This window comes from Argiope bruennichi, chromosome X1 (assembly GCF_947563725.1).
Source record: "Argiope bruennichi chromosome X1, qqArgBrue1.1, whole genome shotgun sequence".
Taxonomy (NCBI): Eukaryota; Metazoa; Arthropoda; class Arachnida; order Araneae; family Araneidae; genus Argiope; species Argiope bruennichi.
In genome coordinates this window covers 22,160,973-22,174,503 of record NC_079162.1, presented here as the reverse complement: position 1 = coordinate 22,174,503, position 13,531 = coordinate 22,160,973, and the positions used below count along the sequence as shown (strand labels likewise).

Below are 13,531 nucleotides of genomic sequence, written 5' to 3'. Positions count from 1 at the left end.
TGATGTTTATCGGAAGATTTCAGATAAATTAAATTAAGTGAGATACGTAAATAAATTGTACTCATTTTAATTTCCAGATTAAGCTAATGAATGCCATAGATGGTTATCATTTTAAGTTTTCAGTGTCACAGATAAAATAATCGATAATTAAAAATTACAAGTAATTTTTTAAAATTAAAAGCAAAATATCTTATATATTGATTCAGATTTTCATTCAAAATACATGATAAATATCAATTTATATTATTCCCATGTAGAGAATGTTTCGAATCAAATGAATTAATTTCGAAGTTTTAAATTAATTCATCATTGTATCATTATTTTTTCATTCTTCATTTTGTTAGAAAACTATTCTATCATTTCCATTAAAGGACCTGGAATTCAAATTTAATAATTAAAAGCTATTTTACAGGAAAAGAATTTTTTTCTTTTCATATTAATTCATTCTTTCCATAGATAAGTAGGCTAGAGTACTTTCAGCACAATTAATATTCATAGTTTCTTTCTTCCTTTGCAATCAGCAATATTTTAGGTCCAGAAAAATATTTAAGAATGTTACTCAACAATTTTAAATAAAATTAATTTTCAAATCCTTAATCAAACTATTTTTGTAGAAAAAATAAAACTTTTTATAAGAGAATAATAATACTGATATTAATATAACCTCTTAATAAAAATTTTGATTACAAGATTTTATCTTCTTAAAATATATTGTAACTTTTTAGCGTTTCTTATAATAAATTCTATTTCTTTTTCTCGTTTGAAAAATTTTTTTAGAAGTTCATATGTATAAAATAATCTTATAAAATATTTTCAATTAGTCTGATGCAAATTCATTAGACCAAATTTGTATACCTAAATATAAAACATTTAATCTTTCCCTATCGCTGTCAATAAAATCCGGATTTTCATTCAAAATATAAAAATAATTCAAAAATATCAAAATAAATTTGTGATTAAATAAAATCGATTCATAAAAAAAACATTTGTGAATTCATTCATAAAAATATTTTACTTTTTCTTTCGATTTTATTAAAATCCGAAATTTCACTTATTTATTCAAATAATTTCAAAATAAATTTCAAATTTGATAAGACAACTGACCTTGACCAATCACTTCAAGCTCCAGTATCGTAAACCAACAGAGCATGGCGCAGGATATATTCCGTCCAAGTATCGCAACAGCATGCTTCTCAGAAGGCATCGCTCTTATCGTCCTGTAGTGTGACTTTCCCTGCCTATCTCTCGCCGCGGGCGGAGGAACACGTTGTGGGGATGGACCTCAACAAAACGACGACGGTTTCCCGCCTTTGCGATCGTCGCGACTCTCCAAAGTAGATGGCGTGCAAGTTCAGGATTGCAAAAGTGCAGTCGCGAAACAAATGAAGAGTTTGATACAGCCACCAGAATGAAATTTATTTTCACTTTCGCCGCAACTCAATGATTTCAGGTTTCAATAACTCGCCTGACTTCCCTTGTGCCGTTAATGAAGAGGATTTTAATTGATTAATACTCATTATACCTCTAACCGAGCATTTGATAGAGTCAGTAAAAATGAATAAAGAGAGTGAGATGTTTCGGACAAAGTTTTGAAATTTCGTATCGATTTTCATCGCGTGCTTTAATCGATTATTTCATGCAATGTATGAAATTATGGGCCGAATGAATTTTGCGTCTTCCATAACCCAGGAGTTATTCAGCTTTTATTATTTAAAATCTAACTTCCCGAAACAAATTTAATAGCGAATTTCTTCAAAAGAGTTTTCTTCTGATTTTAAAGTTTCCTTATGAGAATTTATAATTTTTAATTTGATAGTTAACGACTAATACCTGTGCAAAAGTCAATGACATCTAGAGTAAAATATATATTTTATATTTTCCTCATGTCCGATATAAAGGATGCTTAAACATTTTATTTTTGTGAAAGTCTGATATAATAAGTCCAGAGCACACTTGATAAAGAATTTTCATGAATATTATGTAGTAAATTATTTTTAATGGTAATATTTTTATACATGAGAAAAATTTTTAACAGACAATTCTTGGCCAATTATGGGTATTTTTTTTTTCATTCTTCTCTAAGAAAGATACTTCTGTAGTTTTTGAATCACAAATTCATTTTAACACCAATTTTAAATGAAGAAATTCAAATGAATTTTTTTCTCACCTGATTCAAGCATCCATACATAAAATGAACCGGGCGATTTATCTATAATAATTTTTTCACGATATTTGGCGATATAAAATTTGATCTATTACAAAAATACGCAAATGTTATAAAAATGTAAATTAATTTTCAATCTGATAACGAATTAATTAAATTAAAAACTAATTGCTTTAAGGAAAAAATAATTTAGTTGCTCTATGATAAATTTATATTATTTTTAACAGGTTTTCTAGAAAGGAATGATGGTTTCTTCAATGATATAAATTTCTTAAAAATTTAATAAAGTGTTAAAATTTCAGATAGTAATTCTTTGGAAAGCCATACAATTTACTTATACATATCACATATTTCCAAGTCTCGGGTTTCTTTAGAAATGATTTTTTCAAAAATTTGAAACTTCATCTAACACTATATTCAAAAATAAGAAAATTAGATCTGAAATTAAGGTGAATAATAAATTTATAAGAGTGTCTCGATTGAACCTGTGTGACGTTATATAAATCCTTTCTGTAAACAGATATTCCTAAAATCAAGGATTGAAGTAGCATACGACGAAAAACGTGTTCTTATTTTTTAAGAAGAAACTGTTCGATTTAATATTAATAAGTCATCATTAAAAGCGCCCACAAAATCAATTTCTTGAAAAATGTGAATTCTCATGTCTATAACTTTAGAATAAAATCATATCGTCACTTAACAAACATAACCACCTATTTTAATTTCCCAAATTTTAGAATGTAAAGAAAAGATTGAATCTTTCATAGCCATTAAGGAAAAGTTCTGAATTTTCTTCATATTTTTTGACAGCATATTCATGCTTAATGTGAAACAAAAAGTCAGGAATATTCGCTATTGATTGCGAAGAATTTAGTTTCTTCGTCTTCTTACAGAATTTTGAAAACTGGGAGAGATGGTATTAGTTTTTAAGCTACGATACCTTAAACTCGTTCAAGGCCAAGGAATCCATAAATGATTTTTTAATTCATAAATGAACAAAAAGATAGCAATTTTAGATTTGAGAAAAGAAATGTGAGACACGTTATATATTTAAAAAAATAAAAAAGAAATTCTAGTCTAATTTAAACTTGGAGAAATGCTATATTTATTTGCAGAAGTACGAGATAGTTAAAATGTTATTCATTTTAGCAAAAAAAAAAAAATCTGATTAAATGTACATATAGCAAAGTTTTTAAAAATAAGAAAAATTAACATACATTATATAATAAAAGCGTTTATTTATATTTCTTAATGCTTCTAATCAAATAAAAAAATTTCTGGAAAACTTGAAAAGAAGTTTACATTTTGGTCAATAATCATTCGAAAATTAAGTTTTTCACGTAATTCATGAGTCTGTTACGATATACTTTAACTACTTAGAAAAGCGCTTCGCTTACACTTATAATCCATTCAATAAATATAATTATCCTTAGCTTTTTATTTCTTCAATCATTTTCTGAGGTATTTGGAATAATTACTGAAGGTTATATAATATGTATGGAAGATTTATTATGCTTGAAATAAAATCAGTAGCATTAATTATCATTCTTTAGAATTCGGCCCATTTTGTTTAATTAGTTACACAGAATTTGTTTCCTTAGGCAATATGGAAAAGATTTACGGATTATAAATTACTACATTCTAAAGTGCATTAGTTATTTTTCTTCAGTAGCCGAAGCATGCTCAACAAATATATGGTTTTGAAAGCTTTGCGTTTATGATTATGGCGAGGGAACTGTGAATAGTACTTCTTTGAAAAATATAAATTTATTGTTCTCAATTTTATAAATGGTATTAGAGCAGTTATTTTCTTCAATACATACTTAGTCTAATAATTATGCTTACGTCATTAAAAGTGCATTTTAAAATCTGTCTGTTAAGTACACATGATTTTAAATGATTTTTAAAGAAAAGTTTCCATCCTATTTAATTTGATTTAGAATCGAAAATTGTTACAAAATATATTATTGAAAATGGCAGACAAAAAAAAAATTCTTTCATCTTTATTTAAATGAATTTATGTTAAATCAGTTAAGTTGAAGTATATTAAACCAGATCTTTCTTCTCATAATTTAAACAGAAAGTAATTAAATTTCAATGTTTGATTAAATTTTGATTTATCAACAAATCGGTATTTACGACTTTTATTAAAAAATAACATTGGAAATAAATTAATAGATCTACCTTCTATCAGAGAAATACAGCCAATGTATTTAAAGTATTATCTAATATTTAACATTGCAAGTTATCTTACACTATGATTTTTTGAAATATTCTCAATGGATTTCAAAATTAGATTGGCGTCTCGAGTTTAACGTGTGCACGAATTGAAGTTGGTTTCTTTCGAACATCACTAAATGGATAGCATGTAATTTTTTATAATTAATTTTTCAACGTTTTTTTCTTTGTTACTCTCATCGTGAGAAATCCAAAATCTGATCAAATGTCCCTACCGATAATGCTTAAAGAAAATTTTAAAGATTTACTGAAGAGTCATTTATTCAGGACTGTTTGGAAGAGAAAATTTGAGAATGTATAGTTCCGCACATTTCTGATAGCAAATCGAAAATGTAGTCATCATTAAGATGTTAATAAAATCCCATTCCAAAATTACAGTATTTGTAAAAATAAACAAAATCAATTAAAATGTCAAGGTATCTGGCAGAGAAGTAGTTCATAAATTATAAATCATCTTATTTATACGATATTCTAAAATTGTAACCTTCGGTTGAAGGAATTTATTAAATTATTAAAGTAAACATTGAATCATTTAGAATGCAAACAGCTCAACGTCTCCTAGTGGAAAATTTTTGTCCTCATCATCACAATATTTAAGAAATAAAAATACTAAAAGAGAGCCACGGACGAAACAAATGCTAATTTAAAATTTCTACTAAATAAAAGTCGGCTCAAAAGCAGAATAAATAGGTTAGGCTCTACATTTTTAGCATCCAATAAAAAGAACGAAATACAATTAATACTAGCACTAAAGACTTGACTGTACTTGGTGAGCTTTTTATCAACCATTCCCCAAGCATCTGAAATATGATCTTTACTTTGCACCGACTCGACAGGTTAATCAACTTGACAGGCTCAGTTGATCAATTAATTTACTATGCGGCTGATACAGTTTGGGATTGAATAATGGGCTACTAAGGGATAGACTTCTGCATATTCTACCGAAATCAAGACAATACCTGGCTTGCCATCGCATATCAGAAAACCAAGTCCAGTAGAAATTTAATCATCACGAACTGATTTTCAAAACTGAAACAAGTTATCTGAAATACTGAAACTGTTTTAGAAAAGAAAAGCTTTATTTTGTTCTTTTCTTTGTATTAATATTAACGTCTTGTTTAATAGATTTGTTTTACGATAGGTCCAATATTTGACATCGAATTCAAATGAGAAGACACCTGAATAAGCAATTTACTTTGACATTTCTAAATCATACCGACAAACAGACTTTTGATTCATGACGACAGATTTAAAGCAAACAAGATACAAAATGGGTACTTAGTGAAATTGCGTCTCGAATCTGCAATTATTTCACCCGAAAACCCAGACTACCACGACTTCAGCTATCTAAATCTTGCAATCGGAATTAAGAAATATTCAAACTGTATTTTTTTGTTATACTGAGTACTACTGTAAGGAGTATCTTAAAAAAATTTGCCAAGTTTGTTGGTGAAAACTTTTAAAAGTTGACATATTTCCGGTATAATTATAAAAAATGTCCAAAACTATCAAGTTTGTTGATACTGTTTCTGGAGAAAAAATAATTTTGAAAATTAACAATTGAAAGTTTTTCTAAAACTGAAAACTTATTTGCATTCAGTATTGCTGCGCAATATAAAAGATCTGGCAAATATAAATTTTTATACATATTTATTTATTCCATTAATATTTTTCTTATTTTTTAACATTTTTCATAAAAAATATTTTACTTCAAATGAAAAAAATAAGATTGAATTGTTTTTTTTCCTAATTTGTAAAGACAGAATATACAATTTGTAACTTCAAAAGACAATTTTCTTATTTTAGTAAATATTCTAACTATCCGTTTATTTACAAAGTTAGAGAAAAAAATCATATAATGTTACATGTTTGTTTGTTTTTATTTGAGAGGAAAAAAATCAATTAAGCATTACAAGAGAGTATGTATAACATATTGTATACAGTATGTATTCCAATTTCTCGTAAAAACTCATGAACTTGCATTTTTCTCTTTATACGCAAATGCAAATTGTATTTCAATCACGTAATGTTAGTTTATTTTTTCTCTCAAATCAGTAATGTAACTTTTTCAAAAATTTGACAGATAAAAACTTGATCATGTGGGTTTGAAAAATGAAAGATATGGTGATGTTAAAAATGTTTTTAAAAAATCAATATCAATATTACGATGGCATTTTACATGAGGAGAATTTATTTTTTTAACAAAAAAGAAAAGCAAAAGAATTACAAAATTGAAAAGAATAGCAAAAAGAAATTGAAAGGAATAACAAAATTGAAAAAAAAAAATTAATTTACAGCATAGTTGCTGAGGAACATCTTAAAATAAGCCCTGAGCTGAAATGTCCGTTTTAACGGATAAGCATTTTGATTTAAATATTTATACCGAAGAAAGATGTAAAATGCAAAAAAATATTGTTTCAAAATACTAACCAAACGATACAAACATTTAAAACAATAAATAAAGTACTAAATATTAACTTAAAACATTGAACAAATATTTACAAGCAAAATTCATGTTCCGAAAAGATGAAATAGATTTAATAATGTCAATCCCGCAACAAGAAATTCTTGTAAAGATGAGATGACAATATGAAAGAAGAGAATGAACTAAAAAAAATAGCATGCAATTTCATCAATTATAAAATTAATAGTAGCTGTTTAAAGTTGACATCCGGTATACCGGACAGAATTCTAAAGAATTTAGCTTCTTCAATCAGGGAATTATTTAAAATTCTAAATGGATTAAAAACTTAAATAAGAGGGCTTGTGAAAGTATTTTTCACATATTCAAGCAATTCCTACCGAAATCAAGACATTACCTGACTTGTCATCTCATGTCAGAAAACTACGTCCAGTAGCAATTTATTCATCAGGAACTCACTTTCAAAACCGAAGCTGGTGATCAGCAATTAAAAAAGTGTAAATTTCATAAATATTCTAAATCTGGAATTTTTTTAAAGCTTCTTACATATAAAATTTTTATAAAATAATATTTTTAAAATATTAGTTTTTATTATCGGTTTCAGGTTCATATGTTTATAAATTCGATACCCGATTTCACCAAAGATCCGTCCGATATACAGGCTTGAAGTGTGAATGTTAAATATTTTATGATAAAATATCATCACTTTGGTGTAGCATGGAGAGGGCGAGTCATCTTTGGCGTCGTAATCCAATCGTAGTTTAAAATTGTAATTCGTATTTTTAAATCCCCCTCGTGTAGTATCAAAACGGAACTTTCTTACAGTGAAAATAATTATATGCTTGTTAATCTTTTAATAAGATGTTTGCTCTAAAATAGAAATATCCAGCTATCAAAGGCACTGGTTGCTCATATTAAAAAAAATTATTTCTGATTTATATCTTCAATATCGGAAATCTGAAATTACAAAGTTTAAGTGAAATGTTCCGATTCCAATATAACAATGAAACAAGAATAGATAGAAAACGAGAGTAATTAAAAAAAGGAATCATTTATTTATTTTAAGATAGAATAAAAAATTCGAAAACTTCAATAATTTTAATATACTTCTCTATTATATAAAAGGAAAGTTTCAGTCAAGCAACACTAAACTAGATTTATAATCAAAAAGTATTTCAGTTGTAATAAAAGGAAAAAGAAATTCTAAAATATCATAACTGTTAGATCAGTCATTAAGTCAAATTGAAATATAGATAATCATATTTATTTAATTTTTAAATCAATGACAGCATTTCATATTTTGTTTACAAGCTTATTGATTTTTCCTGACATATCCCTCATGGTAGAAATATTCCTTTTTTTATTTTAAAATTATTAATTTTTTACTTCATCTTTTCAACTAAACAAGAATTCAATGTCAATAGCTATGAAGAAGGTTGAAAGAAATCACAGGCATGGAGTACAAAGTGCCGAAAAATAGAGCCAGGAAAAGAAATAAATTTATATGGTCGAAAGATTCACTTGGGAATTTCAAAGTTACTTTGGAACTAAGCCAGTTCTTGTATTGTTTATCTAGAATTCAAAAATATGAGTTCAAGCTCTACAGCGGTGTTGAGCAATGAATACGCATTATATGAAGTGCTGAAGCTCGTTTTCTTACTCCATAGTGCGATGAATCATAATCTGTTAAATAAATTCTTGAGAAGCAATGCGCTTCTTGTCAGGGTTTAAATATTTTTTGTTGCAAAAGTTTCCAATACATATGCGATGCTGCGGAGAAATCTTTTTTCGTTTGTGACTATGAATCAAATATCAGTTTATAATACGAGCCGTAAAGAAACCAGACATATTCTCTTTGAAAAATTTGATAAATGCTTACTTGACGAAAGTATTGAAACAAAACATTGAAATGATTGTGAAGGTAGTTGCATGAATGACATATACCATATGCATATTTAATATCCATTGCAGAAAGAAAAAGTAGATGATGTCACATTACTACATAAGACAACGCGCAATTATGTAAAAAAACGCGTGCTGACCCATTCGTTTTATGACTTTGATTCCAGGGCAACAACGATACAGATTAATACAAAAATTAATCATTATTCTTTTCAGATAAAAATATGTCACTGGACACGCTAAAATCATTACAACTACTACTTCTTCCAACTGACAAACCGACATGTATAATGCTATAACTTCTATTTATTTTATTTCCTTTGTGTTTATTTATTTGATAAATAATAAGGAGATTGTAATGGGATTCTAAAAAAATATAAAAGATGAAATCGGATAAATTTCAATTTGGATTTGTTTTAAAGAATTGTTACATATTTTAGCCACGTTGATAATTATGTCAGGGATGAACGTCATTGCAATTCTTAAATGTTCGGAACTATAAAAAAGTGCCTACACATTATGTTTTCAAAATATTACTTATGCCGGTCAAATTATGGCAAAATAATTCAAGTCTGGTAAACTAAGCATTGTGCAAGCTATGAAATATGACTTATGGTTATAGAATAAAAATGCTTTGAATGCTTTTTAGAATTTGAAAATCCTTATCAATATTCTATTGCTGAAGATTTTAGAGATAATTTATTGGGTAGTTAACTTACCGAGATTCCATCAATCACTGTCATACTACCAGCAATTCACAATCTCCACTCTTAAATATGCATACTTCAGCTTCTAATCTAATAATTAAAGGATTAAGTTTTAGATTATAAAAGGAAATGTCTTCATCAAAATATCTTGTTAATCATACTGAATTCCTAGTTATTAACCAAGAAGAATTATATACTGTAATTATCAGAGCTAAAAACCCGACAAAAAATGAACACATACTCTGAAACATGATTATTATTTTAATGATTTATCAAACACAAAGTCTTGCTTATCTAATGAATTCGTTGCAGATATCTGTACATACGCGTATAATGCGATTGATTTGTTTAAAATTATGTCGGATATTTTTTTTCACGAAATCTTTCACGTTACCGATTGCCGTAATATTTCCAATTAGGATTATTTTTATTGTTGAACCCAAACTACAGCTAACTTTCATGCAATTATTATACATCATGCATCAATATTAGAGAAAATATTCTAACTTAAAATTTCCATGCCTATTATGTCACACATACACAGAAAAAAAACTATCAATACAGCTTTAAAGAGCTTTGTTTTCAAAATATCGAAAAACTTGCTTCAAAAAAATTTATTTCAAGTTCAAACAGAAAATAATTGAAACTAAATAGAGAAAAAATGAAACACGTTATAATTAAATGGAGAATGATACGCATGATACTAAAGGAAGAAAAAAATATACAGAAAAAGAATTTGAAACCCAAAATTATTCCAGATATAATATTTAAATAACATTTGATAAAAGTTTCCTAAATGCAAGAATTAATACAGCAATTTTTCCGTGATGTCACTTTTAGGTTTCAAGACAAAACTTTTTAGGTTTCCATATTTCTTCTTTATAAAAACGAAACATTGCTTCAAAGCACACTTCTACGTTATTTTAAATTTCTTTACAATAGATGCATTTTTGTCTCATCTTGACAGCTGCTTTTGAAATTTTCGTTGAGAAAACTTCATTTTAGAGAACTATCTTGTTTCAGCAAAATTCTCAGGAGAAAAATAAATATCTTGAGTTGAAAACAGGCTGAAATGTAACTTCTCTTCTTATTGTCAAAAATATTAAGTGCTGTAGTTGTTATGTCTTGGCTTAAAAATAAATGTTCCAGCAGTTGAAGACTGAAAACGAACACTAGGAATATGGTATAAAATTTTTTGTTCATTTTTTGTAAAGTAAATATTTTCAATTATCAGCATCTTTTATAAAAAAAAATATGATTTTAGTTTTCAAGGATTTTATTTAAAGTTGAAAGGTAAGGAAAGATAAATTCCCTGCTTTGAAGATGAAATATAAATATTTTAGAAAAATAAGACAAATATGAATTCATAAAATACTATATTTTAAATATTGAAGCGATGAATTCAATAATTTTAAATAAAGAGATTAATAAATGATTTTGACTGTTTTTTTAAAGATACACATTCCATTTTATTCCTATAAAAACATTCGATTCTGTTTCTTAAAAAAAAAAAAAAAAAAAAACTGTAACGCTCTTTTTCATGTAATATGTGAAAAACAGATCTTGTTTGGGAACTGAATTAAAAGAAATGTATTAACTCTCGAAATAATTCATTGAAATTTTTAGAAAATTTAAAAAGCGTTGATGACAAGAATGAAGTACTATTGAATTGCGTTCCAGTTTATTGCTTTGAAAATTAAATTGATAAAATTTCGTGTGAAAAACATTTCATAGTATTTTTCAATTCGCATGCTTTTAAAAAAATTATATTGACTTTGATTGGAAAATCGAAAGAAACTCTGGTTAAAAAAGTTTTACAACATAAAAATGTATTATATGTGTCCAGAGTTATGTATATTTAATCTGAAAAAAATGATTGTAGCAAAGAGTTATATTCTTTATTTCAGCTTCGAAAGAAAATGCCTTTCTTAGTTTGATGAACTAAAGAGTTGAAATAGGAACCAAGAAAACATCAAAGAACTTTTTCATTTTTCTGCAATACGAAAACTTAAAATGACATTTAATATTGAACTGCTATTATTAATTAAAAATGCAACATTTAATCAATATAAAAGCGTAAAATATAGTTTATGAATTACACAGCTTAAAAATATTGCACTTTTTTTAAATACGATATTTTTGTTTATTTCATAGATAATGGAATGTTTGGGTTGAGTTATATCAAAACGGATTAATTTTCATCAAAAATATCAGAACACGCTAAAAAAATGGAAGACATATTTTAATGCTGATAATGTAATAATAAATAATTTAGATTTGTAAATAAAAAGAATTTAAATCACTTATTTTATAAAAAATATATATACTAAACGCGTGCAACATATAATACATTTAATTTATGCATGATATATCGAATTCAGTTATCAATTATAAAGATCTAAACTTGAAAAAATTCATTAAATGCTCAGTTTTGAATTCATTTAATTCAATTAATTCTGCATTTCATCAAATGAAAATTTATATTTTATTTTAAAAATTATATTCAGAATTTAAGTAAACTTGTTCGATCTAAAAATAAATAGTTAAAGCAATTTAGCTATCTATATAAAAGATTTCCGACAGGACTACTCATGTACTTTGAAAAAAAAAATATTACAATTATGATTCTCTTTCTCTCTTCCAAATTAGTATTTTTATATTTGTATTCAGTATCTTTCTTTAAATAGTCGAAGTTAACTTTTCGCTTGTGTCTGTGCATGGTTATTCCAGATTATTCTGGAGGTATTTCTCAGTATAAGGTTCAGAAACTTGGTGGGGGGATACTTTTAGAACTCGTTCATCATCATTGACCTCCTGTATTGACCTTTAAAAGTGACGCCATATCTCACCCAAGATCTTTAAATCGATCGTTAAATATTATTTGTCACTTGCAGCTTTAATTTGACAAATTATTCACTGCATTACAAAAATAAACAAGTTTTCTGAAATTTCTATTGCTTTTTAAATTTTTTTTTTATTTAAATAAATATATTTATGTACTTTTATTGTAATGGTATACATATAATTTGAATTCAAACTTCGGAAAATATGCTAGTTTCTATTTTTGAAAATTTTTACAAACAGTTCGTCTTTTTGCTTTACAAATAAATTGCAAAATAGTTTATATTTGCAACGCTAACCTGACTTTCAATTAAATAGGAATAATTTGAAAATTGATCTAAAATATTCTCTCTTTTTGACTGGAGAACTATAAGTTGTTTTTTCAAAAATAATCGGGTAATTACAATTTGAATTAATTTATTTCAATTAATAAGTTCAACTTAAAATCTGATATTTAAATTATTTCTTTAGGTTTATTTATATAAATCTTATAACTTATAAAACAATGCAAATGGGATATATTTAAGGGAAGTATTTGAACTGTTTGAAAAATGAAAATCTTAAGACAATGACAAGTAAAAATGTTTTAATTCTAAAAATGCATTAATAACATTATTTTATTAAAAAGGGCCATTAACTGTTGGAGTCAAACAAAGCTATTCCAAGATAACTTTCTCGTCCAATGGAATTTAGATTCATTGATAAGTTTGTGTCTTGAAAAAATTTAAATCTTGATACCAAATAGTGTAAAATTATTACTAGGAAAAATTCAGAAAATCCACATTTCTAGTAACACCAAAACTAACAGATTTAAAATAACATCAATACAAAACAGTTTACTTGAAATAAATTTAAATCGTTACTTATTAGAAAAATTTTATCTGTTTTACAAACAAAATGTTCGCTTCAGTTTTAGAATTAAACTTTAGAATCAATCATAAATAAATAAAAGAGATTAGTTTAATAAAACGTATTTAGCTCACCCTGACGTTAGTACACGTTCATCAAAAACAAAAATTAAAGGCATTTTCAACTGTTTAAAGTTGATAAATATAAACGGAATTTTAGTTTTTCCAACTGCATAACTTTGAATTTTCTCAAATTAAATATCTCCGAGAATACCTGGTGGTAGGAAGATATTCTCAGAAGATTTGTAATTTTGTCTCTTATTCCTAAACTCATTTTTGCTGTAATACATAGCAATTTAGAGGATAGAATTCTTTGAATCTGTTATCCAAAACAGATTATACAAACTGC

General features: G+C 26.5%; 1 protein-coding gene across 4 annotated transcripts in view; it reads right to left on the bottom strand.

Annotated features, from left to right (window-relative positions):
• The window catches only part of LOC129958367 (uncharacterized), a 484,792-nt gene that overhangs the window by 397,749 nt on the left and 73,512 nt on the right, over window positions 1-13,531 (bottom strand). For 2 of the 4 annotated variants that reach the window (XM_056070802.1, XM_056070801.1), the window contains exon 1: window positions 1,105-1,243. The exons of 1 other annotated variant lie outside the window; for it this stretch is intronic. In XM_056070802.1, coding sequence (XP_055926777.1) covers window positions 1,105-1,204 — 100 coding nt within the window. In that variant the 5' untranslated portion in view covers window positions 1,205-1,243. Of the gene's footprint in view, window positions 1-1,104; window positions 1,244-9,445; window positions 9,524-13,531 lie in introns of those variants that run through there. One more of the 4 variants, XM_056070805.1, reaches the window with a different exon arrangement.